This window comes from Anarhichas minor, unplaced genomic scaffold (genome assembly GCF_050575085.1).
Source record: "Anarhichas minor isolate MPS153535 unplaced genomic scaffold, ASM5057508v1 ptg000027l, whole genome shotgun sequence".
Taxonomy (NCBI): Eukaryota; Metazoa; Chordata; class Actinopteri; order Perciformes; family Anarhichadidae; genus Anarhichas; species Anarhichas minor.
This window is the reverse complement of record NW_027466473.1, coordinates 14334740-14362333: the sequence shown is the minus strand read 5'-3', so window position 1 is coordinate 14362333 and position 27594 is coordinate 14334740. Positions and strand designations below refer to the sequence as shown.

General features: G+C 39.8%; 1 protein-coding gene across 1 annotated transcript in view; it reads right to left on the bottom strand.

Moving 5' to 3' along the window:
* Window positions 1–7467: 7467 nt before the first annotated feature.
* Window positions 7468–27594, bottom strand: part of cadm2a (cell adhesion molecule 2a) — a 34308-nt gene continuing 14181 nt past the window's right edge. Inside the window, exons 7-8 of the mRNA XM_076102166.1 lie at window positions 11087–11209; window positions 7468–7586 (exon numbers count right to left, since the gene is read on the bottom strand). Coding sequence (XP_075958281.1) covers window positions 7468–7586; window positions 11087–11209 — 242 coding nt within the window. The remainder of the gene's footprint in view (window positions 7587–11086; window positions 11210–27594) is intronic.

Below are 27594 nucleotides of genomic sequence, written 5' to 3'. Positions count from 1 at the left end.
AAGGGCACCAAAGTGCTTTATCACCCGAACAGTGAACATTCACGTTATTAAGTTATATGAAAACCTGAGCTACGTGTCTTCACTGATGACTGATCTCAGTCATATTTCAGTGTCTTTGGATTTCAGCTTTGTATCAAAAAGGTCTACATGAACATGTTGTCATTTTGTTGCTCGGCTATTATTCATTCAAAAATAGTCTCGCACTGACAAACCTAAATGAATGCATCAATCAATATTTTTTGCACAAAACAGTACGATTAAGGGGAATATATTTTGTCATCTTCCTTCAATTTAATATCAATAAATAACATTATTCTATCCTGATTGTTTTGCTCTGGGACATTTCGAATGATTGTCAAATCACTTATCAGCAAATCACTTAGTGACCACATCAATTTGAATGCATTGATTATTTATTTGAACGTTGACAAATCCAATATTTATCGCAGAAAGTAAAATAACCTAGAGCAAGAAAAGAAAAATAAGTTCTGAAAGATCGTGTTTGGAGAAAGTCGAAACTCTCTGCCTGTAGGGCTTTTGGTTTTCTCAGCAATGAGTTTGAATATGGTAATATGGTAATATGGTTATGTGATATCACTTTAGTATTACACTCTGATGCAAATTTACAGTGAAATGTTAACAGTAACCTATACTCTCTTATGCTTATGCTGTATTTTGCTGTGAAAGCAATGCATTCTGGGAGTCATAACGCTTGCTCCTATGATCCCAGTCAAGTGTTTCTTTTTTTACTGCTGACAAATTCTTTACTGCTGACAAATTCCTTTACATTTTGTTACTGTATTTCTCCGGTAAAGTCAAGATACCGTAACTTGTAAAGTGGCTTAATAGCAAACTCTCGACCAGTAATTTTACAGCAGAAAGTTTTCAAACATTTAGGGTGTGATTGGCCATGAGGCATCATGTTGACAGTGTTGAACATAGGCTTACACAAATATGCAGTGGTGGGTTTGGGTTTTGTGGCAGCTCAGTGGACTGTTACATCCTATTCATTCACTGTACTGCCTCACATCTATTCTTGCCTGTCATCCCAGCTGTCCCCTCCATCTGTCCTGTTATTCTTCTGCACCATCAAACAAAACCTGTATACTACAAAACAAAGAACTTTCTGCTCATTTAAGAAAGTTGGGACATCATTCTTCCTCAGGGAACGCAAACACTTGGCTACAAAATCTGCTTGACATTATTGATGTCTGGTATCCTTTAGCTTCTCTGTCCCAGTTCTCAAAGCTGCTCTGATAGATTGAGTGGTAATTGAGTTTTTCACTCACCCCTCACTTTTCATCAGCAGAAGAATCACATCTCATCTGCAGAAATGCAACCCTCTCCTGGCTGCAGTCATTCCTGACAGGTGGGCTGATTGCAGCTGTTTTCTTCAGTCTAACAAGACATATTATTGCCATTACTTACACCCCCCTCCCCTCCCCACCTTGATCACTGAAACAGAAACCTCTCCCTCCTATCTGGTTCATTTCCAGCTTTCGTAGTCTCTCCCCTTTCATATTTTCATGTACCTCTATTTGTGCTCCATCCTTCCTCACATGTATGCACATTCACTCTCCTGATGCTGTTCCAGCAGAAATTATGGAAGTCACAGATTTAAAGAATTTTCACTTTACCACCGCCAGACAATAGGCATATCCTGAGCACCCTAAACCCTAAAGTACTGAAGTGAATACATATAGATCCTATTATGGCACTATAATACGATGCATGCTCAGGTGTTTTTGCATAAACATATGTTTGTGCATGTGTTTGCTCGTTGCTTGTTTGCGTTTGATTGTTTGAGTGTGCGCCGCATGGAACAAAGTCAGACACTTCCAAAGCAGCAGTATTAGTGCATCATCGGTGCTTATCTCTCAACTCAGAGATACCAAGGTCAAGAGGCTTCCAGAAGGAAAACAATGATACAAAAACATAGAATCAGGCTCATACAGATGTTTCTGTTTCTATTTATTCAACAATTTTCATTTCATACATCAGAACGAACCTCTAAATTAAATGTAATAAATCCCACAGACAATGGGAGAAAAACACCTTCATTACTGTGCTATATATCGAATCAAGCCCTCTCAGTACGGCTTGATATGAAACCCCTTATTTCACTAAGGTACATCAGAGGCTAATTAAAGTGTCTAGCTCTAATCCTGATCTTCACTGTGGATATTTTGTATTTCGTGAGTGATAATGCGTTACAACTCCTTTCATCTGAGGACTGATATACATAAAGTTGAGTGTTGCTACATGAAAAACATGATAGAAGGTAAAAGCATTGAACTGCTTACATACCATCAGCTAATATAAGATAACATTGTGTACAAACACAACTTCTATGATTTCTGAAATGTGTGATTATTTGCAGCATATTTATAAATGTCAGGATTTCAAGTCAGCCATCATATCAAAAATCTGTTTCCTAAGTCAAAAATCCCAATGACAGCAAGATGAGAGAATTACTGAAGAATCACTGAATAACTTTATTAACATTGCGATAATCTTAAATTCAACAAACACATGGTGTCAGCATTCAGAGACTACAGTAGCAGAGTGAGAAGTGCTCACAAGTCCCCATTTTTAAGACAGAAAACTAAACAAAACAATGTCTAAATGAAATAGATTCCTGAGATGCAAAAGAAAAGAAAGTGATATAATCATAAAAAAAGAAAAAAACATCTCTACATGTGATTGTGTCACTTGTATGGAGACTAAGCTGATTGATTCTAGTTTCAATATTGCAGATGAACAATGAAATGCGCTGAAACCAAACTGTACAAAGAATATGAAGGGTCAGAGGAGGAGAGATACGACCGGACCGGGCCATGTCTTGCTATTATCACTGCTGTTGAGAACAAAACCTTTAAGTTAAAACCAAATGCAAACCGATACAGTGAAAAAATAGAGATTATGACTCAAAAGAGGCCATTTCTTTCATATTCATCCCTTTTTTTAATAAGGGATTTAGAGTTGGTATTTTTAGTTGATATGGGCATCTAATTTCCTGAAACTGGAGACAATTGCTTGTGCAAACTTGAGCAAAAATGCATGCGTGTGTGCCCGACTGACTGCAATATGCTGTGGCCAGGGGTGCGCTCCTGGGGCAGTGCATTGTGGTGAAAAGGCTGTAGCGGGATGAATACATAATGCAGTCATCAGGTGGAGTTTGGACAAGCTTCAATGATCACTTTAGCTTGGCTCATCCCTTTTTTAAAAGAAACAGGCAGAAGGCGGGTAGAGAAGCAAACTGGAGGCGCAGCTCCCCAAATATGCATCCAAGGATCCTGTGATGCCCCTTTTTAAAGCTGAATTTAAATTTCAGGGTACGCTGAAATCTTGTGATATGATGATCATATAACATAATTATATGCGTGCACTTGGTCAACATCGACAGTAACTTAGTATTATTTAAAATGGTTTTTTTTCATTACTTCCCGTTGCCTAATAGAGTGGAACACACACATACGATTAAAAGTCACGCATACATGATTTTGTAAAAGTCTGTTATGTGCAACCGCCAATATTAAACATTTTCACAAAATTGTGAGCAATTTCAAGCAAAAGTTACTGCTCGATCTGTATAAATAAGTAATCTCAGCTGCACCACTCCCACCGTCAGTCAAAGAAAGTGGGTTTGTTTGGAGCCAGGAAACAAAACAGAGGCAAGTCAATTAAATGGACTAGTGCCCAATGAAAATGGCACTGCGGCTACGTTAGCGCTGTCACGGTCTTGCCACCAGGATGAAATTAGAGGCCCATGATGTAGGGGATATTTACCAAACTGGTATATGTTGGAAAGCAAGGAGGCAACAAGTTTAAAGCTTAGTTTCAACCGAAAACATAAAATGAAATACGACTAATAACCGACCCAATGATGTCACTCACTATGATAGTTGATTCTATCATTTTACAATAGTTCATAATGTGCCAGGCTGTTTGATTAACAAATCAAAAACAAATCAAATCAGGTTTGGTCTAACCATCATAAAAAGCCATTTGCAACAAATTAGCTCATTACCGCCATGTCAAAAGAAATATTTACATATGGTTTTCAGAAAGAAAAACAACAACAAAAGTAAAACACATTTCACCATTTACTAAGAAATATCCATCAAATTAGTCAGAGTGCCTAATTCAGTAAATGGCACCTGTTTCATTTCTAAACACCAACTCATCACTGCAGACCTGATTATTTATGAGTGTTCATTTAATACAAAACAATCTGCTTCTCCGACTTCAGAATCAACAGATCCATTCGTCCACTCTTCTTATTTCTAAGATTGATACGCAGGCGTAAAGCAACAAAACAATTTGACTGACACCATCATTGATTAAGACACAATGAAAAGAACTAGATAGAAAAGTAAAAAAAAAAAAAAAAAAAAGACATTACATCACTGTGATAAAAGTACAGTCTGTGATACAGAAGATTTCCAGAGACCAGAGTCTAGAGTGCTTTAGCCCGGAACGCGGTGAGGCTAAAGACAAACTGTAGTGGGATATTGATTGAAGTGCTCTAAAATGATAAAATATGGAAACTGTGGCAAAGCTTTTGCATTTTTAAAACATATTTGAATGTAATATGCAACCTAAATTCTACATCAGTGGTGATCGGTTTAATGATTCCCAACTTGCGATTCACTCCAGCAGTGCTGGAGACACATAGAGAAAGACCTTACTTGCTGACCTTATTTGCATAATGTTGTAAATTGGCCACTGAATTGGAGACAGCTGGGCCCACTATTTTATTGCCCTTGGTAATAATTTGCTCCATCTTAGTAGATTAGTGCCTTGCCTTTTAAGTCTTTAGTTTCACAAGCCACATTGTTTATCGCTCTTTCACAGGAGAGTAAATCAACCAAAGATCCTGCAAACTGATGAAAGACAAATGGCAGGGATATATGAAAAGAAACAGACGTTGTTCACAGGGTTATGTTTGTCTAAGCGTGTGTGCAACTTTGAATGCCTCCAACATGAAGGCAATGTATGCTTGAATGCTTATCAATTCCAATTTGTATTTTAAGGATTTGGTGGAGACAGATAGACATCATTTTCCATTTCTGTTCCGTTTTGTAATTTCTCTGTTTTTGTTAATCACATCTATTACAACACCGAACTCTTCCGATCTGTAGCACCCAAGAGCACGCCACCAACACAAGGAACCACTGCTCTCCAAAATTAAGTTACAAACATACTTTCATCGTAGTTCTCTCTTAAATAACTTCAGTTCAAATAAATAAAAATATGAACCAAACAAAAACATGCTAATGTGGTTTAGTTTTCACCCATTATATACATGCCTTGTGCCAAAACAAAATACATTTGTTTAAAAGTTTTCCAATAAGGATAATGCAATGAAAAAGTAAAGTAAATAGATAAAGTGGCTAATATACAAATTTGTAGGAATCCAGAATTTAACAGCAATTTTCACAATCAACCACATTTTAGCAGACACAATACACAGCGGGGAGATTGGAACCATTTAAACCAAAACTATTACAATATTTTAATAAAAACATGTTTTAGCTTACACTTTCAAAAAGATGCACTGTATTTTCCCCCCCTAGAATTGAATCAAAGACAGCCTTGTCATCTTTCCACTACCCATTTGAATAGAAGAACCATTCCCAAGGCAATCTAATTGTTGGCAAAGGAACACAGTTACTCATTCAGACATTTTTGTGCTTCTCTATTTGTCTTCAGTTTTTAGATTTGGAAAGGAGGCCCCTGCAGATCCATGACGCAGCACTCACACTATTTTACATTTTTTCTATATTTTTTGCTTGAAGACCCCATGAAATGGAAATCAAAGTTCAGTTCATGGCAAGCGACTGACAAAATGAAAATAAGCGGAGCAGCTATGCAGTTTGAGAGGAGGGAGTTCATGACATGTTGGTGGTACATACAATTTAACTAAATAGTTTGAAGCTTGTTGAACAGAAATTTGGAGGTGGAAATATTAACAATGTGTTTTAGTCAAATTAATTTTATCACTATTTGTATAAAATATGAATATGATTGGATGTTTATCTATGAGCCAGTAAATGAACAGAAGTGTGTATACAATCCACTGTGAAAAGCTGCCAGGACCTCAAGCTTACAAGAGGTAACCAACGTAAGACAACAGTAAATATCTATATTCATACAGTAACTGTGTACTTATTTTACTAACTCTTAATGGTTCATTTTACATTTCACAGGGTCCTTAAGCCGTAGAAATATTTCAATATGACATACATTAAAAAAAAAAATGTAATTTAAAGCGAAGAGCTAAAATCCTTTCAGTACAATTTATACAGCGTTTAGAGAGAGAGAGAGAGAGAGAGAGAGAGAGAGAGAGAGAGAGGGGATTAATTCTTACTGTACACCTGAACCCATTATGTGGATCACAAACTATTGTAAGCTGTCAAGAGGACACTGAAGGTGTTGGTGTTTCACTAAACTGCAGCCTCGACAGTGCAAGAATATACAGACAAAAGTACAGCAGATTTAGCAAATGGTTTTATACACTTGATTGAGTTTATTTGATGGAATGCTTCAGCCAGCATCTGTGTGTATTATCTGCTCTAAACAATACCACACTACCCTTTATTACCCCCTACCCTAATAATGAAAATCATATTACACACTTATCTGACCAACCTTGCTACAGTGTTACACAAAACCTTCTTCTTATCTTACAAGGGTCAACTGTTTAATTACAAGTCTATTTAGAGGGGATGGGGTTGGGGGGGAGGTGGATCTAAAAGTACCATATTCAGTGTGATAGACATGTATAAGGCGTAAACAGCAAAGATCTTCATTAAAATAAAAAAGACGCAATGTATAATCAAAAGCTGTGAGCTAATCAATGAAATGATGGTCCAGTGAACCCATCTACAAAGCATTTACATTGCTACTGACAGACGATACATGAAGGCATTGACAGAAGTTCAATGGCGTCTGTATTTTTAGGCACCGTGTTGATGTGACATATGATATGCGTTTGTGAACGTGTGTGAACAAAGGGGATATCGCGTGTGTTTGGATGCCTGCTTGGAGGGAAACAGGAAAGAAGATGCAGAAGGGCTCATGTAAGAAGCAGTCATGGTAGTTATACAGACTTCCAGGCATTCATATCAAAGACGAGGAAAACTATGAGAACGGGGACAACGTCGGCAGCAACAGCAAGCTGCCTGTGAAAACCGGCAGAAATAAAGAAAGGACAAGAAGATGTAAAAGATAGAAAAAAGGCAATAATAGGAAAACACTTAAGGAACTTCTCTGTCTGTGGACTGCCTGCGGGTTCCTTGTTGACACAGCAGGGGCAGTGGTCAGAAGTGGAGAAGAAAAGGGGGAGACAGAGAGAGAGAGAGAGAGAGAGAGAGAGAGAGAGAGAGAGAGAGAGAGAGAGAAAAAACTGATACAGAGATTGAAAGAGGGGGAAGGAGAGAGCTGCACAGCTCCCTCTGCAGTCTAAATGAAGTACTCTTTCTTCTCTTCTGCGTGTGCATGGTTGCCCTCAGCGTTGATAATAGCTGTATCGGCGTCAGGCGCGTCGTCCGCCCCTTTAGCCTCGTTTGTCAAGTACGTTCCTGAGGAAACAAAAAACAAACTTATATCAAGGAAAACAAATATCGAGCAGCCCTGCATGGTGTTTACTGCCTGGGGTGAAAAACACATCTGAGGACAACATCAGTAATGCTACATAATTCATAAACATAATGATGAGCGGCTAGGAGAGTACAAGATATGCAAATACAGCAGAGAGTAGGTGTGTAAAAGACCTGCAGCAACAAAGAACTTTACTGTTCTCAATGATGGCAGACGAGGCTTAAATATGAAGGCAAATCAATGTCAAAATCTGCGTAAACCCAGTAATTACTTCTGCAGCGCCTTCACATCACTCTGCGAAGCCCGCTAGGAGAAAACCATGCTTTGAGGGCGAGGAGCGCCCCCTGGTGCACGACTTCTATCACCGCTCTTCTGCTCGCAAAGCTTTCACCTGCTCGCTCTCGAGTGTTTTTACTTTCTGATAGTAAGTGGGCGGACCGAGTCACTATTGTATCACTTAATTTGGTTACAATCCTCCTCTTTGGATTGGCCGGATATCACTCCCGACACAGACGCTAGGTGGCGGTATAAAGGTGGTTTTCAATCCTCCACTAAACACTATTCTACTACATCTCGGAGGTAAATATTGTACTTTTTACTCCACTACACCTCAGAGGTATATAATGTACTTTTTAGTCTACTACATCTCAGATGTAAATATTGTACTGCACTGACACAACAAACATAAGATGATCTTACAGAATATGATTGCCGTAGCTTAAAATAACCAAAAGTATGTAAAGGAGTTTAAATCATGCAACATACACGTTAATGCAGCAATAATATGTATCCTGAAACATCAGATACAATAGTAAAACACTGACAGGGAACATTTTACTGCACGCGTACTTTTACTTTCGGTACTTAAAGTACATGTTGCTGATAATAACATACTTGACTAAGGTTTTGAATGCAGGACTTTTACCCGTAGTGGATTATTTCATCAGTATGGTATGAGTACTTTTACTGCAGTTAAGGATCTGAATCATTTTTCATCCACTAATTACTTGTCAGTGATTTAAGTTTGGGAACTCACTTGGCAAACAGTAAATATACCAACAGTGTTTCCTAACCGTGGCTTCAGATCCTTTACCGGGTCAAAATTCTTGCTCATAGAATATACAACTACATTTTATCTGTTAGCTTCTGTAAACACAACAGTATTATTAAATATTATCACATCATGTTTTAAGCGATTAAGAACCACAAAGATCCTTGTTTGTCACAAGAGGTTTGACTATCAAACACACATTGTATGTAATAGAATGATGGAGTGAATTTAAATCCAGTTTATTTAAAAAAGAAACACGATTGAATTATCTTATTTCAAAACGCTATTAACATACTTTGTATTTCATCAGCCTCTACGGTCTGAAAAGTTAACAAAAACTGTCAGACAAATGGAGAATATTTACCTCTGAGATGTAGGCTAATGGTGTGGAAAGTACTATATTTACCTCTGTCCTGACTATATCTAATTCCAGCAATTAGCCACTCAGCTGGGTGCGGGAGAAGACCATGTTTTTTACGCGCTTCAATGACGAGATTCCAGGCTGATTCACTGTTTGATTGATTACCTTTATATTGCAAGCAAACGTGTGCGGTGATATGATGACTGACTTGGCTTTCTGGTTTGCTGCCCAGTGAATACAAGCGTCCGAGCGGTACAAATCGTGCGATCTCCCCGTCACCATGCATCATTAGCCTGCCTGTTGCACCTGTGCCGCATATAGAATTTACCTGCCACACTACTCCACACTGCCACCTGTCGTCAGCTTGAGGTAAGCGACCAATACAAACAGACATAAATACACAGACATAAGTTATGGCTCCTACACCTCTGAGAGGTAGTGGAGTAAAAAGTACAATATTTACATCTGAGATGTGGTGGAGTAGTGTTTAGTGGAGGATTGAAAACCACCTTTATACCGCCACCTAGCGTCTGTGTGGGGAGTGATATCCGGCCAGTCCAAAAATAGGATTGTAACCAATTAAATTAAGTGATAAAATGGTGACTGGGTCCGCCCACTTATTGTCAAAGCAGGTGAAAGTTCTGCGAGCAGAAGAGCATCAAATCATGGTTTCTCCTCGCAGGCTTCAATTTTGCACGAGCAGAGATATTCTGCGCGGAATGATGTGAAAGTAATTTGCGTGCGCGGCTGTTTGAGTTGCCCACGCGGGAACTCTACACACGATCTGATTTGTGCTCGCGGATTTTGACATTGATTTGCCTTCAAACTTAAAGTTCGACGTCCAAACAACGTGACGCAGAACTTGATTTTGTATAAGTGAGGCAATTTTTGCTGAGCAGGAAGGGGTTAATGATTATGTCATAGCCCTCTCTCTCTCTCTCCCGAATACAATATAATTATTTAAAATAAATACAGACATTTCTAAATTGTTCTTAAAAAATAGACCAAATGAGTCTGACACATCAAAGACACATGTCCATCAATGCTACCAATGTTTGCAGGACTTAAAGGGTAACTAAAGGGTTATTAAAGGGTGGTTTTCAACGTGGACCCTTTATTCTCATGTTTTTATATTCAAGTGAATAATGGGGACAACCTTTTATGAAATTGGTCCAGTATTAGGAGAGAACACTGTAACTGGCAGCAGCGAAACGATCTGCGAGCAGGTTACTTTTCTGACACTGACTGGATACGATTGTTTTTCATAAGTGTCTGACAATGAGAAGTAAAACATTTTCCCTTATCTTTTGCTTGATCCAGGTCTCTTTGTTATTGTGTCCAAATGCTGGTCTCGGTGTCTCACTGTAAAATTTGAATATCGAGCAGCAAAAGGTCACACTCTTTACTGCATTTTTCCTCTGTGGGCATAAGGGCACAGCCCCCACAGGAACACCACCAGTCTCCTGAGCTCCTCGGCCTTGCGGCACTTTATCTGTTTACTCTGGCTCGAATAAATACGGGATGCTTTGGAATCCACATGTAAATATTCAGCCAGAATATTGGAAATCTTTTCAATAACACTAAGAGACTCTTTCTATACTCTCACGTTTCCACTGTTGTCTCCCAGCAACACGTCCCCTAGCAAGATTTCAGAATGAGATTTCGCCTTTAGCAAGACTCTTTCTATAACGTCAGACACTTATGATAACAATCGGTCCCTGTCACTGGCAACAAAAAAAAGCCCTTTTAGTGGACGTAAATGACGCTGGCAGCTTGCCCCAGCCGGATTACATTGCATCCTATGAGCGGCTGACATCTACATTGCTCTCGCTCAAGACTCGACCAATTTCAGAAATTGTTGTCCCTATAAATCAGTTCAACACAGACACATTGGAAAATAGGGTCCAGGTTGAAAAATACCCATTAAGCCTTCAGTCACTGCAGGTACGTATGTCACACACTTGTAACTTGGGAATAGGGGAGGGACTTTGATGTCTTATTGGAGAAGGACATGCTTAACTAGTTCCATGAGCCTCGAGAGACTCAGGTCTTTGCCACTGTGGTTTTACCTTTATGCCTGGCCAGGTATCTTCCCAGAACAATGATTAAACACAAGGTGACAAAGACCACCACAGCCACCACTCCTCCGATCAAGGCATGGTCAGTGCCGTGCTGCCCCAGAGCATTGGGATCTGAGGAAAGACAGAGAGAGAAACAAAGAGAGCAGATGAAGGCGCCGGTTGGTGAGGTAACGGAGTGAGGGCAGAGGAGCAGCAAGACAGATGATACAAAACAGAGCAAGGAGGAAAAAGATTATTTCCACCTCGTTCCTGCTCTAATGAGCTGCTGTCATTCCTCTCTCCTTTCACATCACGCAGTCGGAACAGAGCTGCCTAACTCTCTGAGAATAATAAAATAGAGAGAGAGAGAGAGAGAGAGAGAGAGAGAGAGAGCATGAGAGACGGACACCACATTGACACAAAGAGGCAGACACACATTCGCCCTGAAAAATGAAGGAAAAAGAGAATGAAAGAGGAACTCAGGAAAAAAGAGGTGAATAATTCAGGATCACCCCCACGGTGCTGCAGGAGTCCCCAACATGCAAACCAGGGCGGCAGTTGAAGACTAGTACACAGTAAATAAATCATCACACAGAAAATAAAAAGGAAAGATCAATCTTTTTCTGTGTCTTGGCGAGGAAGGATTGTTGTTAGGAAAATGAATTAGGTGTTGGAGAGTTGCTACAGGTCCCTAGCTGTTGGAAAAACTGCGGAAATGATAGAGTCATGAACGAGTGAAGATGTGCCTATTCACGCCTCATGCAAAAACCCATCAACGGTTTCCCTTGATTTAAAAAATAGCTTATTTCCTTTATTCACCTCAACTTCCTCTTTCCACAAAGTCTGGCTTGTAGGTTATTTAAGTTTAGAGGGAGGACATGGCACTGATGGTGTCCACTGTAGGCAAATGAAAAAAGTTGACAGTGACAGCGATGGGGGATATGGGTAATGGGATAGCCTGTATTATTCATATCAGTCCGTGACACCTGAGAAATTAGCACTCATCTCATTATCCTCCTCCGATTGCCAGGGCATGCCATATACCACCCTGTCACTCTGTGTATGTATGTGGGCTCATGATAGCTAGAATACGGCAATGTCAGAGCAGGGTAAGCAGTGATAGAAAGGTGGTTTAGACATACAGCACACGTCTCGTATTGACACTGTTTCTCTTCAGCATTCTCCTTTTCTTTCAGTGTCCGCCCATGTGGCCAAATTGAACAGCTGGCTTGCTCTCGCTCCATAACTCTCCACGGCCTGAGTGACCAGGCCGTCACACTTCACCGCCTCCCAGTGGACAAACACACACTCATACCAGCACACACGCTGATACACACAGACGTGCGTGGCGTGGTTTCACTGTGCCGCAGTTCTGCTTGGTCAGTGGAGCAGAGAGTCGAGGAATGTTCCCCTGGCACGGTCCAGCAGGGTGAGGACTCTGCGTTTAGTTACACACATGGTTGTGTCTCTTCACCTCTATCTGTCAGGACGGTGAGTGTATTTTTTTTTTTTTAAACCATCATACACACACTCACTGTCCTGCTGCTGCGCTTCAGTCCGGCTGTTTCAACCCAGTGCAAGCACAAACAAGCCATGGCAGTCATATGTCTGCCTATAGAGTACGACACAGCTTGGCCATGCAATATGCTGGTGTCATGTTCAAGAGGTTGGGCTATAAGTCTAACGCCTTGACACTTCAAGAGCATGTTGTCAGGTCCTGCTGCTACAGGATAGCCAGTGAAGTCAGTTTGTATACACTCACAGTTTCACAAATGGCTGAAAAGCTGATACGTTTCTATGGATGTTTTGATGCTTTGTGATGCCATCCAAGTCAGCTCACAGGTCTCAAGGAGTACTATTTGTGAAAAACGTTGTATAACTTGAGTCAGCGTCGGTTAGGGCTGAACACTTCAAGTTTGAAAATGAAAGTTGCGGAGGTGTGGAGTTAGAAGTAAGTGAGCTTACTCGACCTCTGTACTGTAGTTCGCTCCTCATTTCTCCTTGAGGCTAGCAGCTCAAGGCTACATTAGCTGCTGCTAGCATAACACACCAGAATCTCCGACTGAACTGTCAGTGGTGGAGTTGAATTGTGGGTAATGTAGGTGGGTAACGTCAAGGTTTTAACGAGGAGGAAAAATGTTGAATAAATTGAATAAAAATGACGGTATCTCTGTTTTTTCTGCAGTCATAGGAGTCCAATGCTAAATCGATTAAGGCATCTTTCAAGCCAACTGGGGGAGAGTATTTGACACAGAAGGTTAAATTCCCCGAGGAGTATTCCATCAACTGGATACTCACGAAGCAACAGAATCCGGTGGCATAAATTCATCACAACCTACAACGTCTAAATACAAAACATGGTTCATCTATTGCAATCTTTTGCATTCTGGTCTGGTCCACATGGAAGGAGAAAAATACAGCAAGAGTGTATGAAGACACACAGAAAAAGAAAATGAAAGACATGATGGACAGGAAAAGGCAAAAATTTAGAGCAAGAAGGACAAGGAAAGAAGACAAGGAGGAGAGGGATCTAGAGGGAGGGTCATACATTTAATGGGTCCAGAACACATTATCTTTTAATAAGGGCACATACATTCTTCTCTCTGCGATTTAATATGAGAGCGTGGAAGAGCAGACTCCTCTTTTAATATTTATAACACCTTCCTTGTCGCCTGTCTTTGCGAGTTGGGCTTGTTTAATATATTAAAGGGGTTCATGGCTTCTGTGAGTCACTGCTTGGCCGGGACTGAACCAAAACTGTTGCTCTTAAACTGCCCCACTAACTTCTCATCTGATCTGTTTCGCTGATCCTGGCTCCATACGGGGTTACAGTGAAAGGATATGTGATACTGGGTGGTTTTTCAAGAGGATGTGTGAAGGCCGGGAATGGAAATATGGTGTCATATTATTGAGTAAGATTAAATTACATTGATTCCTATAATAACATTTCTGAGACTAATGTGAAGCCTACTGCATACCAAAATAAAAGTGCGTTTTAAGTCAAACTTCGAGAACAGTTCACTGTTCATGACTGAAATTTGACAAAACTATACAAACTATATTAGTCCGAGATTGGTACCAAAAAGGTGGTATATGGCTTTGGAAATGATGTGCAAAGCAAGGGTGTATGTTTGCATATGGTATGATCTGGTGTGATCGGTTGTAGCCAGCATTGAGGTCAACGAGGTCCAGACCTCGGTAATTATTTCCTAAACAGCCCACCATCTCTCTGTCTCTGAATGACATGAAATAAGACCGCTATCTGTGGTGATCATTTCATCAGCTGATTCATGTTTTGAATGAGAAGACAATTTTGAACATGAGCAGAAATCTTTCTGAAACACATATGAGGTAATGAAGTCCAGAGGTCCATAAATCAATTCAAATTTATTTAATTTATCATTGTGGTAATAATGCACATTAAAGAGGTTAAAGACACAAAAGAGGAGGAAGAGTAAATCCTGTCTACAGGTGTTTTGACTCAGCAAAGATAACATTAAATGTGAAAAGTTGAGAATAAATATTTGGAAAGCAAAACAGAATGCTTGACAGCCTTACTGCATTATGTTCCATTATATGTTTATATTTTCAATTGTCACCTGGCGCCTGAATTTAGTGGTTTCCTTTACACTATAAATTGATGCAGAAAGATTCACCTAAATGCAGGAAATTAAGTGTTAGACTCTCAAAATCTTCCCCAGACCCCCCCGCTTAATATGTGTCCCCACCCATGTTGAGACCAAGCCTACGCCCTTGGAGCAAAGGAACATTATCAATTCAAATGAAAGCTCAAATATTCCATCAAGAACTCAGCTGGAGAGAAATGATGAGTCCATATAAAAAAAAAATCTGCCGACCTCCTTCCTCAATCAGGTCATCACTAGGCATGACATCAGAATCAGACTTTCAGTTCTGGTTCCTGGGCTTTGGGTATCGGCCGATACCGAGTACCGATCCGATACCAGTGTTTAACTAATAAGCTATCATGCCTCACTGTGTCAAAATCACTGGGATCAGTCTTTTATATGTAAGGCAACATCAGGCTTGAATTGAATATTGCTTCCATAACTTAAAATGTAACAAATGAATACATAGATATAAATGTACTGCATTGAGTACCAACAGGTTTGACTTGGTTGGTTTGATTATCTGAATCTCAATTCATCAGATTCGGCATCCTGGAAACATATCCGTATGCAACTCAAATGGCCTTCGCCGCATCTTAATATACATCTTTCGCTCACTCTCAGTATTACATTTGTTAATAATAAAATTATTGTTCATACCCTTGAGGCATCTTTTTTTGTCTTCTTTTTGGAAGACCTTTCCTCTCTATCTTGGATAGATATAGCTCTGTGATGCAATGGTTTCAGTTGCTCGGATCAATAGAGCAGCAGCTAGCTTAAGCATCGGCTTATAGAGCTGCAGCGTCCTTGTGTCTGCGGTGTGGGTCAGGGAATCTTTGTGTGTGTCAGCATCTTTTTAGTTTTGTAGTTTTGTGCAGTTAATACATTGTTAATTTGATAATCAAATTATTTAAATTACTCTGAAACATATACAAATCTGGATTTGATTATATGATATTCATGTTATTTTAAGTTGTCTCGTATCTCGTCTTGGTTTTTAATTGCGTTTGATGAACAATTTGTGTTCTTATCTTGCTCTTGACCACTTGTCAAATTGTCTGTTACCTGAGTGAATCTAACAAAATAAAAACAAGTTGAGGATAAAAACTAAAATAAGAGGGAACATGTTCTTGTATAGTGTTGCTTCCTGAATGAGGCCCAGTGACTGTTACCTAAGATACAGTCTGATTACCTGAAATAAACTGTGACCAAAAACTAAAACTAAATAAAACCTTGACGCCTCGCCTCGAATGGCTTAACCCGGCATGTTACATCATTTAGCGTGAAACATAAAGAGAAACATATCACTCTGCATCAATTCTGCTGTAATAATGGTACCTTAAAGTTAAAGACAAAAGAAAGAGGTGCCTGCAAACGGAATGGAAGTTAAGGAGTGAGTGTTGGAAAGTGCCTGCAGACTTCACTTGTTCGATGAGTCAATTATACCCAACTTTTTGGCTGAGACTGGAAATTCACCAATCTGCATCTAATGCTGGCTCTACTGCCAAGATGAAAGAGTCCCTGGAGGCTGTAGAAGAGGGCTGAAAGACACATGTGGATACACTTTTGAATGCAGGCACCCATGCATGAGAGAGAGAGTCAAAAAGACAGAAAGGAGGAGACGTAACAGAGACAAGTGTGTGTGTGTGTTTGTGTGCTTCCTGCACATTATTACTTGCTGGGTCAGAGTGGATTAATTAGATTCTGAAAACAAATTACTTCTGCTAATCATTCAATAAAGCCCACACATGGACTTGGACACTATCTTGAATATTCAACAACCTCCTTCTCTCTTCTCAGAATGAAAAGAAATTGTGGTCAGCAGGGTAACAGCATTAAGTTATAAGAAAAGCAAGCTAATTAATCATACGAATTCATTAAGTTGCATCCAATAATCAATTTATCAAAGCAGCTCGATGTTCGGCAAAATCCATAACCTCAGCAAGGCAGGGAGATGACCAACGGCACCAATGTTACTCATTTGTGGTAACTTAATCATAAATATATTGCTGCTGCTTTTCAGATACATAAACTGCATTGTGCTGCTGGTTAGCTTGGAAGAATTGCACTGTGTGAGCCAACAGCAGAACAAGAGCAGGGGAACAGAACTAGCCCGCACTGCAATGAGTGATCCTGGAGGAAGCAAGTTGCCACAACAAGCTCAACAACCCCCCGAGGGAGACAAGCAGAGAAAAATGAATAAAAGGCTAAATACAACTTCATGTCAACAAATGAAAATTAGACTACCTTAACTGTGTGTGTGTGTGTGTGCGTGTGTGTGTGCGTGCATGTGAGCGCCTCTTGAAGATTGCTGAATGTGTCCCCTGCCATTGAGATTTAATGAATAGAAGGGCTATTACAAGTAATTCATAACACCAGCCCCAGGATCTAATGATTGCTCTTTTTCCGTTCTACACTTTGTTCCAAATTGTTGCTATAATTCTTCCCCAAAGCGAGTTAAAGTGACATGCCATCAATAATAATTGCCCAGCAATAAGTGGAAAGACCTTTGCATTATGTTTTAATTCCTCCTGTGCTCCTCAGCTTTATGGTGGAAAGGGTGGAGAGTGGAAGAGGAAATGGAGAGAAGATGGTAGGTAGTGCTCGATATTTAACCGTTTCACCCCCTCAGGGATGCTGCAACCCGAACCCAGCCTTTCTGGTTGAAGCACATGAACCAACCAGCTGCCCTGGATACTTGCCCTCAAGAATATATGTCTTTAGCTCATCCTATGGCCTAACCTGGTCCCTCCATTTAAAACAAGATCAATAGCAATGGAATAAAGCAGTTACGACTCCCTCCAAGCAATGAAAATTGTCCCCTTCCTAATTTAATTTTCACAAAAGGTTTGTCCTCGGTCTAAAGCAGCAAATAGGTGAAAGTGGGAGACATAAAACATTTCTTGTGGAGTTCAACCTTCCCCTTTAATACCTCAACAATTTGAAAGGGTAATTTCAACAGTCTGCCTAAAATGTACGTTATCAAGCATGTTATTAAAGGAATTTGAGTAATCTGTCTCATTATCGTCAGTTGATTTTTCGCTGCTGCAAGTTTTCTCATAAACTCAACATTTTTGCCTTTTTTAAAATGTGAAAGATGTGCAATTTGGTGGTGGAAGATTTCAAAATACCTAGCTAGTATTAGATGTTTTGTACTTGGTAATCAACGTTTAGATTGTTGTTTTATTCTGTGTACTTGTACCGTATGTCCTTCCATTTGTACTGTAGCTCATGTTTTCCAGCCTCTTCTGTTGAAAATCATTCCGACCAAATAAAGAGCTGAACAAAGGATGTCTGTTCACCTGCCACTGCTTTTAACCCTCAAATATATGAAAATATCTTAATTAAATAAAAAAATCTTCAGTACGGCAAACAGGATACGAGTGGTTCTGTTTTAATGTCTTACTATTCATATGCAGCTTTTCGGCCAGCGCTCACTTGAAGAGGGACCCTAACCAATCCCTTGCTCCAATCTTTAATTCTCCCCCTAGTGTGCAGTCACTGCTATCAACTCCAAGAGAGCAAAATCCTTCGTATTTTGCTTTAGAGTACAAGCATAACAAACATGATAGTTATGGATTGCTGTGGTAGCCTCCATCGGACCCCACTGACAGTTAAAGCCTCAAATATAGCAACCAGCCCTCTGGAATAAATGTAAGATAATTTAGCAATGTGTTCCATGTTATAGTATGTGCTCTGATTAAGGTTGTTGGTACAATTCTTTACTTCTTTACTTCTGTTCCTTTCAAGGAACAACAAATGGACCAAAGAAAAGAGAACTCTTACTCTGCCAGGAGGTAGACGGGTATTATTTTAGTCTTTCTCTCCTCTCCACAGGCATAGACACGAGGCATGAATAATTGCTGTCTCCTCTGCAGTGGGCCCTTTTTCTGCGTCAATTTTAGACTACAGGGTCTGGGGTTGGCCACACGAATGCTGATTATGAGAAGTGAATAGTAAATATTTGAAACACCAAAGAAACCCTTGTGCATGATTCAACCTTTCAGCTACACAAGGTCAAAGCTAATTTGCAAGCCATGAAAGAGCATTTGGCAAATTTCAGAGAACTCAGTGGTGGGGGTGGGGGACGTGTATGTGTGTGTGTTCGTGGGGAGAGGGGGGGGGGGGATCTGATGACATTGCATAGACCTCTGATACTTAGCGAAAGAGTTATTACAGCCATTAAGGCTGGCTGGGCCATTGAAGCTGTGTGTGTGTTGGGCATACCTGCCAGCACTTCATTAATAAAGTGAATCACAGACCGCAGTTATGCATCAGTCCTGGCATTATACAGTACGGAGGAAAAAAAGCAGAGGAATCTCTTGCATATCTTTACACTACTCCCCAAAGGTCGACAACAGTTAGTATTAAAGGCATGGATTACCGCCAAATTTAAATTACCATTAGAACCGCTGAGTCTACAGAATGAAGTATTTATTCACAAATATCCCTGAAAGCATGAATAATGCTTCCATTGCTGCATTATTGTATTGCCCACTAATACTTACTGTCACTAAGTCAGGAAATATAAACAGAAAATAAGCTATCATTGGAAAATCATATTGTAAAATAATGTATCATTTTATTTACCACCAACACTTTTTTGTAGATACAAAATATTAAATCCTGTAACTACTGAGAGGAAAACAAGCTATTGCTAAGTACAGGGAGAAAAAAACGTTTCTTTCCTGAATTAAAATATTTTCCCCCACAGAAACTGAAAAATCTGCGCAGCCATTATTTTTTTTCTGAAGCTACTTGGCAAAGAGGAGTGAGCTAATATATAATCAATATCTCTCTTGCTCATGTGTCCCGCAAAATCACGTCTGCTTTCCTGCAACACAACAGTAATGATGTGGCCACCGTCTAATATCATAGCACTTCAATTAAAACTGAGGTCTTAACTCTGAAAGTCTGGGAGACTGAAGCTAGTTATACATTCCGCCTCCGCAAATACGCAAGGGTCCGCAAAGTAAATGCTGTCATCGGAGGGTGTACATGCAGGCCCTGTGCAATTGTCCATGTACCGTCCATTTGTTGTGACTATGCGGTGTGTGTGGATGGTGTCCATGGCGTCGGCAGCTGTCAGATTACGAGTATGTTTGGGAGTATAATTGAGGCTTTAGCACACATACAATATCCATGATCAAATATTTTTATTTTTTATCTTACATGGTTTACTGTTTTCCCAACTGGTTGAGTGTAATGATGGCTAAGGAGTATTGGCATTTATTGTGATTTATTCCCCATTTAAATATCTCCAATGAATTCAACTAAAGGTTTCAGTAACAGCAGGCTTAAGCTGTATATCTAAGGCGATGGAGAAAATAAGGCAGGTGGCTGCATCCACACAGAAATCAACTTTAACTGAATTACATCATTGAAATCATTCATTTGACTCGGTTTCTACATTGCCATGGGGTATTTGTCATATCGTAATCTAAAATTGCCAATTCCAATTGCTGATGTAGTTACGGGGATATTTCAGGCCTCACGCTACAATAGGAATACAATGAACACACAAAGCAACACTCATGGTGTGACTTTTGCTGAATGCTACAGATCCTGTACAGGCCTAACTGATTTTCCAAATGACCATGATCACTTTCCAGGTTTTTTAGCCTGGACAAATGAACAAAGTTGAAGGGGTTAAGCTGGGAAAAGGTGATCATCCATTCAATGAAAACCAATAAACTGTACATCTACAGTGATCTTCTTTCTTTGTTTATTTTCAACACCAACTGCTTATCTCTTCTCTGCTTCTCTGTTCTTCTCTCAAACCGTTTCTTGTTTGAAGAAGCCTCAACCTCAGTTGTGATGATCACGTGCTGATGACGTGCAAGAGAGGAAAGATGCAAGACTAGTATAAAAAAGATGACGGAACAGAGAAAGGTGCACCTAAAAGAGCTCATCAGATATATACTATGCTAGTATTCTGCATACAATGCTGTAATGCTGAACCTACACTGTGTCTTTCATCTGTACAGGAAGACAACTTTATTAAAAGATAAAACGTCATGGGGCTGGTACAGCTCCACAGTTGTTTGCTTTCACGCAGAGCCTGTGAAAAGACCTGGTAATAAATCAAGTAGACACATGAAAGCAGATAGTGTAGTATCCTGTGACTGGGGACACAGTGAAGGAGTCTGATATTTAGATTCCCTGAAGATACACTAAGAGGCTCAGCTTCTCTTGTGTCTCTGCACTACACAAACAGACATCAGAGAAGAATAGAGACATGCCGATGAGGAATATCCAACAAGATGTGAGGGTAGAAGACAAGAAGTGGTTGAGAGAGAGACAAGTGAAACAAAAGCTTCGATAGAAAGCAAAGCAGCAGAGGAAAGGTAGAAAGGGAGTCGAGACTCTTGAAGGACTTTAAAGATGGACATTTAGAGAAAGCAGCAGTGATATGAGGAAAGTATTCTGAGTGAATGTGACTGTGAAGCACTGTGAAGTGGCAGAGAAGGTGAACTCTGCTACATCTATAGAAAACAGACACATTAATGAAAATGAAGGAAGCTGCTTGAGAGAACTGCAGAAAGGAATGCAGAGAATTTAAGACACAGAGAAGTAATCAGTGTCTTGAATCTTATGTATTAATACTATTTAGTCGGACTATTTAGTTTTACGAGAAAAAATACTGTGTTAATTATATGTGAATAGTCTTGTAACAACTTTGCAACAACTTTAAGAATATGTATTTGCATACAGCTTATCACAGCATATTAGTTTTAAATTGACATGTCACTCAAAAACTTTGATTGACACATCACTTTACTGAAGCAGACATGGCGCTGTGTCAGCAACATTGTTGTAGTGTCGCAGTACGAAAAAAGACAGAATCACTAGACGAACTGCAATTCAACAAAACAATTGTTCTTTCAACTTTTTCTTTCTTAGGTGTTTTTTTTTGTTTGTTGCCTTTGGATTATTAAGGTAAATCTTAAAATAAATGATGTAAAATCACATAAATTGTACATTCACCAAGAATAAATGTTTCAATCATACAGATATAATTTGGGGAAATAGGTTCATATTATCCCAAAGGTTTGTGACATCTATTCCATCTGTGATGCCAAAACATCCCTTTCCTCAGCCACAGTCTCCAGCTCCTCCTAAAGCATTTGAGGCTCTATATGTATATCATGTAATTCCCCGGTATGTCTGTCTGCTCCAAGGTCTCCTCCCAGTCGGTTGTACTAAAGAGCCTCCACAGAGAGATTTCCAGTATGCACATTGCCCAAAACAACTTAATTGCCGCCTTTAAATGCAGAGCTAGTTTAGTTGAACATGTTGGAACACCTCCAGTGGGGGACATCTTTGTCCTCCACTGGAGGTGGGTGGGGGCAGCTTTCGATTCTTGAATCGAAAGCTGCATAAGAGGACAACAGAACTACATTATCAGCACGAAGCAGAGCTGCTACTTCGACTATATACAAGATCGGATTGCTCATAACAGCTGTCCAAGCACTTATATTCATGTATCACCCCACAAGACACCAAGGGAATCATAATCATACTTGTTTTTAAAGCCCACGCTTCACGAGAATGGGACAGACGTGAAAATGTAACCAGGTCATCCTTGAGTTCAAGTGGACATTTGTGCCAAATTTGAAGAAATTCCCTCCAGGCGTTCCTGAGATTTTGCGTTCACGAGAATGGACCCGACGAACGGACAACCCGAAAACACAATGCCTCCGGCCATGGCTGTCACCAGCATGGAGCCATGAAAATGGGAACACCAACATCCATCTGTTATTCCATAGATACTGTCCCCAACCTCCAAGCAGGCAGGTCAACCATGACAGCAGAATATTCAGAAATTTCCCCACCTCAGGGTGAATTCCATCAATCTGTCACTTTATAACTGCAGGGCTTTCTGACCACCTCAGTGACCTACACCATAAGGAACGGCAAGGCTTCCCCTAAGCCTTTCAACTGTGCCTCCACTGTGTTGGCAGCATTCTCAAGTTCCTCAAATTGTTCCTTTTATCACCCAAGTCAGCAGTATTCCTATCCCTGTTGAGAACATCTTTCTGGAGTCCACCAGCGGGTTCTTGGGTTGCTGCCATGACAGGCACAAGTGACCTCCTGGCTCAGACTTGGAGGGATCGTATACACAATGGGTCACTCAAACACCATGTCCCTAACCTTGTCCAAGATGCAGCAAATATTCTCTAGAGGTAAACTGGTTGTAGCTGGTATCCCTCCATGTTCTACAACAGCTTTAGCTGCTTCCTCAGCCGAAAAGTGACATTCAACCTCCAAGGGTAAACATACCTCCAACAAACCAGACCACCACTCGAAACCTTTAGGGTCCAAATTGTGGGGTTTCTGAGGCAAGAGATTTATTGAAAGATATCCTAGAGGTATTAACACTATTATGACAAAAATGGTTTGTGTGGATTGCATTGGTTGCCTCAGGATGGAGATGATTTAATTTATACTGCACATCACTCACTTTAAAGTTTAAATCTATGTCATCAGCCTCTGCAAGGATGAGAGGGGCTTGAAATTGGAGAAGACATAAGTATGTTATGCCTCCCCAGCATTTCATTTTCATTCATATTCTTTTTTTCCTTTTTCAAACGTTATATATTATAATGCTTTACAGGTTGTATCACACAGAAATAGATACTCTAAGAACACCAACAAGCAGTAAGATGTCTACATGATGGCTACTGTGTTATCTCTCTGAAAAGGAGCTTTTCAAGTCAGAATTCTTTAAGTTTGAACACAGCATTAGGAGTCACGATGAGACATCTCCAGTGGCCAGACATTTCCAGTTGGACATGACATTTGCTTCTTTGAGGTTTCAGGGCACAGCAGTACTGAACTCTTTGAAATGCCAAGGGGACAGTAGATTGTGTATTTGAACAGCTAGACTCTTTGTGAATACAATCACCTAGAGCGTCTAAGAGACTTAGGACATTTGAATAATGTCCTTAATGGAAAAACACAAAACAGGTACATTTCAATAGACATGCATGTCATTGTCCATCAAAAAGACGCACAGTTTATGTTTACAATCCTAAAGGGAGAAGAAAAAGGAAAGAAATTTGTCCTCGGAAGCACGTTTATCATCAGATATTTTCCAGGTTTTGGTGTCTCCATGTCTCAGTGTGTCCACATGAGGCATGAACACTGACGCTTGAGGCAGAGAAATAGCTGTAAGTAATAGGACAGAGGAAACATAAAAGTAAGAGGGAAGCGGGAATATACAGTAGCATGCTGAGGTGGCTGTGGAGATGCGTGGGGTGGTACTGTACCTCCATTGCCAGTGACGTGGGTGCCTAATAGAGCGGTAGGATCTGGAGGGATGGAATGTAGGGGGGGAGTGGTGGATGGAGGCAGGGTTGTGGGGACGTCTGGTGGGGGGGATAGACAGACACATATATACAAAACAATACAACAACAAAAAATGAATTCACATGGGGGCAGTTACATACTTTAAAAAAGCAACACAAACTGGTCAAAACATTATACAGTGATGGGAAACAAAAAAAGTATGATTATGAAACAATTCAAAGCCTGAAAAAAATAGTTGAAAACACTTTTTGAAACGCAATAATGAGATACTGTTGATGCAAAGTGATGCACTACACGACATACATTAGTTTAATTGCTCATCCTTTTTGCGTGGCTTCTCATACAATTTACTTTTAATGACTTCCTTTGCGTCAATTTTCCCATGAGTCATATTTAAGAGACAAACACATAGGTACTTTTGTGTTATACCTGTTCATCGTTAACTGTATATAGAGCATCAAGGACAAGACATTTTCCTCAATTACCCCCAGGTGTTTTTAAGATACTGCTTTCACAAGAATGGGACGAACGCATGGAAGGACAGTGGAGAAACATAACGCCTCAGGCCACGGCGGTCACTGGCGCAGAGGCATAATTGCAATATGAGTGATGGAAGAAACATTTTAGCAAATTGCCATTTTCAAGTTATGTTCAGAGTACCACACCTCTATATTTTCATCATCATTGTAATTTCATATGTTCTGTCTTTGAATATGAGGGTCATTTCTGTAGCATGAGTCTGCTAATGTTGGCTCAAGTCTGTGAGCAAAGATCCAACACTGGAAACCTCTCTACACCAAATGAAAAGAAGTCATTTAACAAATGATCGGTGCCAATGATCCAGGTTTGCAAGGATGATTTCAGGAGAAGGTAGCCAAGCCATCATTATCATGCTATGTTTTCTATTTCTCACTGCAGCATAATGATAACAGGGCGTCATCCAAGGGAGTGTTTCTCACTGTCACAATGTTAAAGCAACAGGAAAAATGGGACTGAAACATTCCGTGACAAAGTTAATGAGGTTACACTACCACGTTGGCTTTTATGTTTGTGTCACTCTGCTTTTTATGGCGAGCTTGAGGCTTTTAATTGGCGGTGGTACTCTTTCTCAGGGTCAACTGTCCTGCGTGTCTCTGTGACATTTCAGCCTCAGCGTGAATCACTAAGCAGCTAAGTGCATGTCGCTGGGAAAGAGGGTAGAGAGAAAACGTCGTCTCGTTGAAGGGGAACCATTAAAAGGGTATTTTCAAAGAATTATGGCAGCAATTGTGAAAGGCTAAAAGGTGTGGTAATCACTAATGAAGGGTAGGAACAGACTGTGTGCCATTTCAAAAGAACAGGTAATGAATAGGCCTCTTTGACCGTCCTATATCCCCTTTTTGCGGCATAGAATCTATCAGTTTAATAACATCTCTGCAATTAAGTGCATTGGTTATTCTTGATGTTACATTGAGCTGAAATTTGAAGGAATTGTTAGATGCACACAGACATTGTGGCATGTTAATCGGAAGTGCAAAATTAATCTTTTAAGGTTTAAGAAATAAAGGCTGATATATCTATTTGAATGGACCAATAACATTATTTTTGTTATTATTATTTTACCTTGGCGGATCCCAAATCAATATGCTGCTATAGGCTGTCTCTTCTTTTAACTCTGGTAATCAGATTCAGACATGGGTAGGCATTATTCTTATCTGTATGTGAATTCTGCTTGAGAACTTCACAAGTCTCTTCGTTTTAATACAGCCTTCACAAAAGATTTGAATATGAAGGAAAAAACATCATATATATCAGATAGTATGCCTCAGTCCTGCAGTGCTGTTTTGTGGCTTTAAATGCAAATGTGGCACTTGTGATGAGTAATTTACTAAATTTAACTGAATATCTTGTATTGTTATGACTGCATTTGGGATGCTTTAAAAACAATAAGTCTTCTCACAGTAAATACAAAAATTTGAGTATATTTATATCATTACATTTGTCTTGTCACAGTAGCATCTGGATTAGTATGAAAACCGAAATATAGTGTGACGACAGGAATCATAATTTGTCAAGTTTTAGTTGTATAACATTTGGATTTGACCTTTCCTTACCTTGAACCTACCCATTTTAATTTAACTCTGCAGAGACTTCTAAGTGCTGCTAGCTGAAGATCAAGTTGTAAGCCATTACAAAGCCCTTCATTTACAAGATGTCATTATCTTTCTCTGACATTTACATCCTTACTTTCATACATGGATCTAATAAAGCACTTGACTGTCCATGTCTTGAATTTGTGTAATGACATGGCTAAAGTCCAGTTCTCAGAGTTTCTTGTTGGAAAAATAATGAGCCTGTATTATATTATTATTCTGTTTTGTATGGCCAGCAGGAGGCACTTTCACTGGTTAAAGAAAGAAGTCAACTTGTTTAGAATATTTTAGACTACAATTTTGGATTAGAAAATTACACTACTTCTCACTTAATTTATTATCGCAGTAAACATTTTCCCAAAGAGTTTATGACATCAATCGCAAGTATTCTTCAATACAGCACGATGTTCATTTTGTAAATTACGGACCCATTTAGAGTAAAGTAGACGATAAAGCAGCTTATGATTTAGGGTGTGTCAACCTTGTGATAGAAAAATCACTACCACGGTGACCTATCAATCACAGCAGCAATGTGTATCCCTGCCCAGCTCAACCTTCTCATCCAAATATGGTCACTTCTGGCTCCAAAAAACCTAGATGGCAACGTCCAAAATGACAGACTTGAAGCTTCAAAATGGTGGTCGACAAACAAATCGCCGACGTCATGGTGGCTACATCCACTTCTTTCATACAGTCTCTGCATATTACAAGATATTTCACTAGGAGGAAAACCGGACAAGTCTTCAAAACACTTGTGAGAAGTGATACGGGGAGAGATGCAAGAACATGCCCGAGACAGGAATTATTTTTTCTGTAAATGGATGTCCGCAAGAAGCCAGCAATTCAATTTGAAAAACCAAGAAAAAGAAGAGAATATGTAGGAGAGAATGATTGGGGAGATGCGGGCAGCAAGGAGTGTCTGTTCTGCAGAGAGAAAATACGTTTTTCCCTCGTCTCGTATCTTGAACTCTCACTGGCCAGTTAAAACAATTTGTACACTACAGGATATTTAATACATAGCGGGCTAAAGACTCGGCATTAGTCACATTCTCCATCGGCTCCACATCTGGTTAGTTACAACTGTACATCTAACAGTCATGAACCTACTAGAAAACACAGCTCTGTCAAAGCACAGCTTTCTCTCATGTTCATCAGATTAGCTCTGCTTTCAAATTAGAGAGCAAATAAAACACCCCCTAAGTGCATGTAATGATAATAATAATAATATTTGATTGATCCACTTAGGGAAAATATATTTTGCCTCCAGTCGTATGATCTCTCTGGCCAAACACTACCAGCATTTTTGTTCCTCGTCACACACAACCGAAGTCGCTAAAACAGAGGGTAAAAGAGATGCGTCTCTGCTCTGCTCATTTTTAAGCATTATTCCTTAATGCCAGGAGACAAATGGCAGCGGAGGAACGGAAGTGAGGAAGAGCTATCTGTT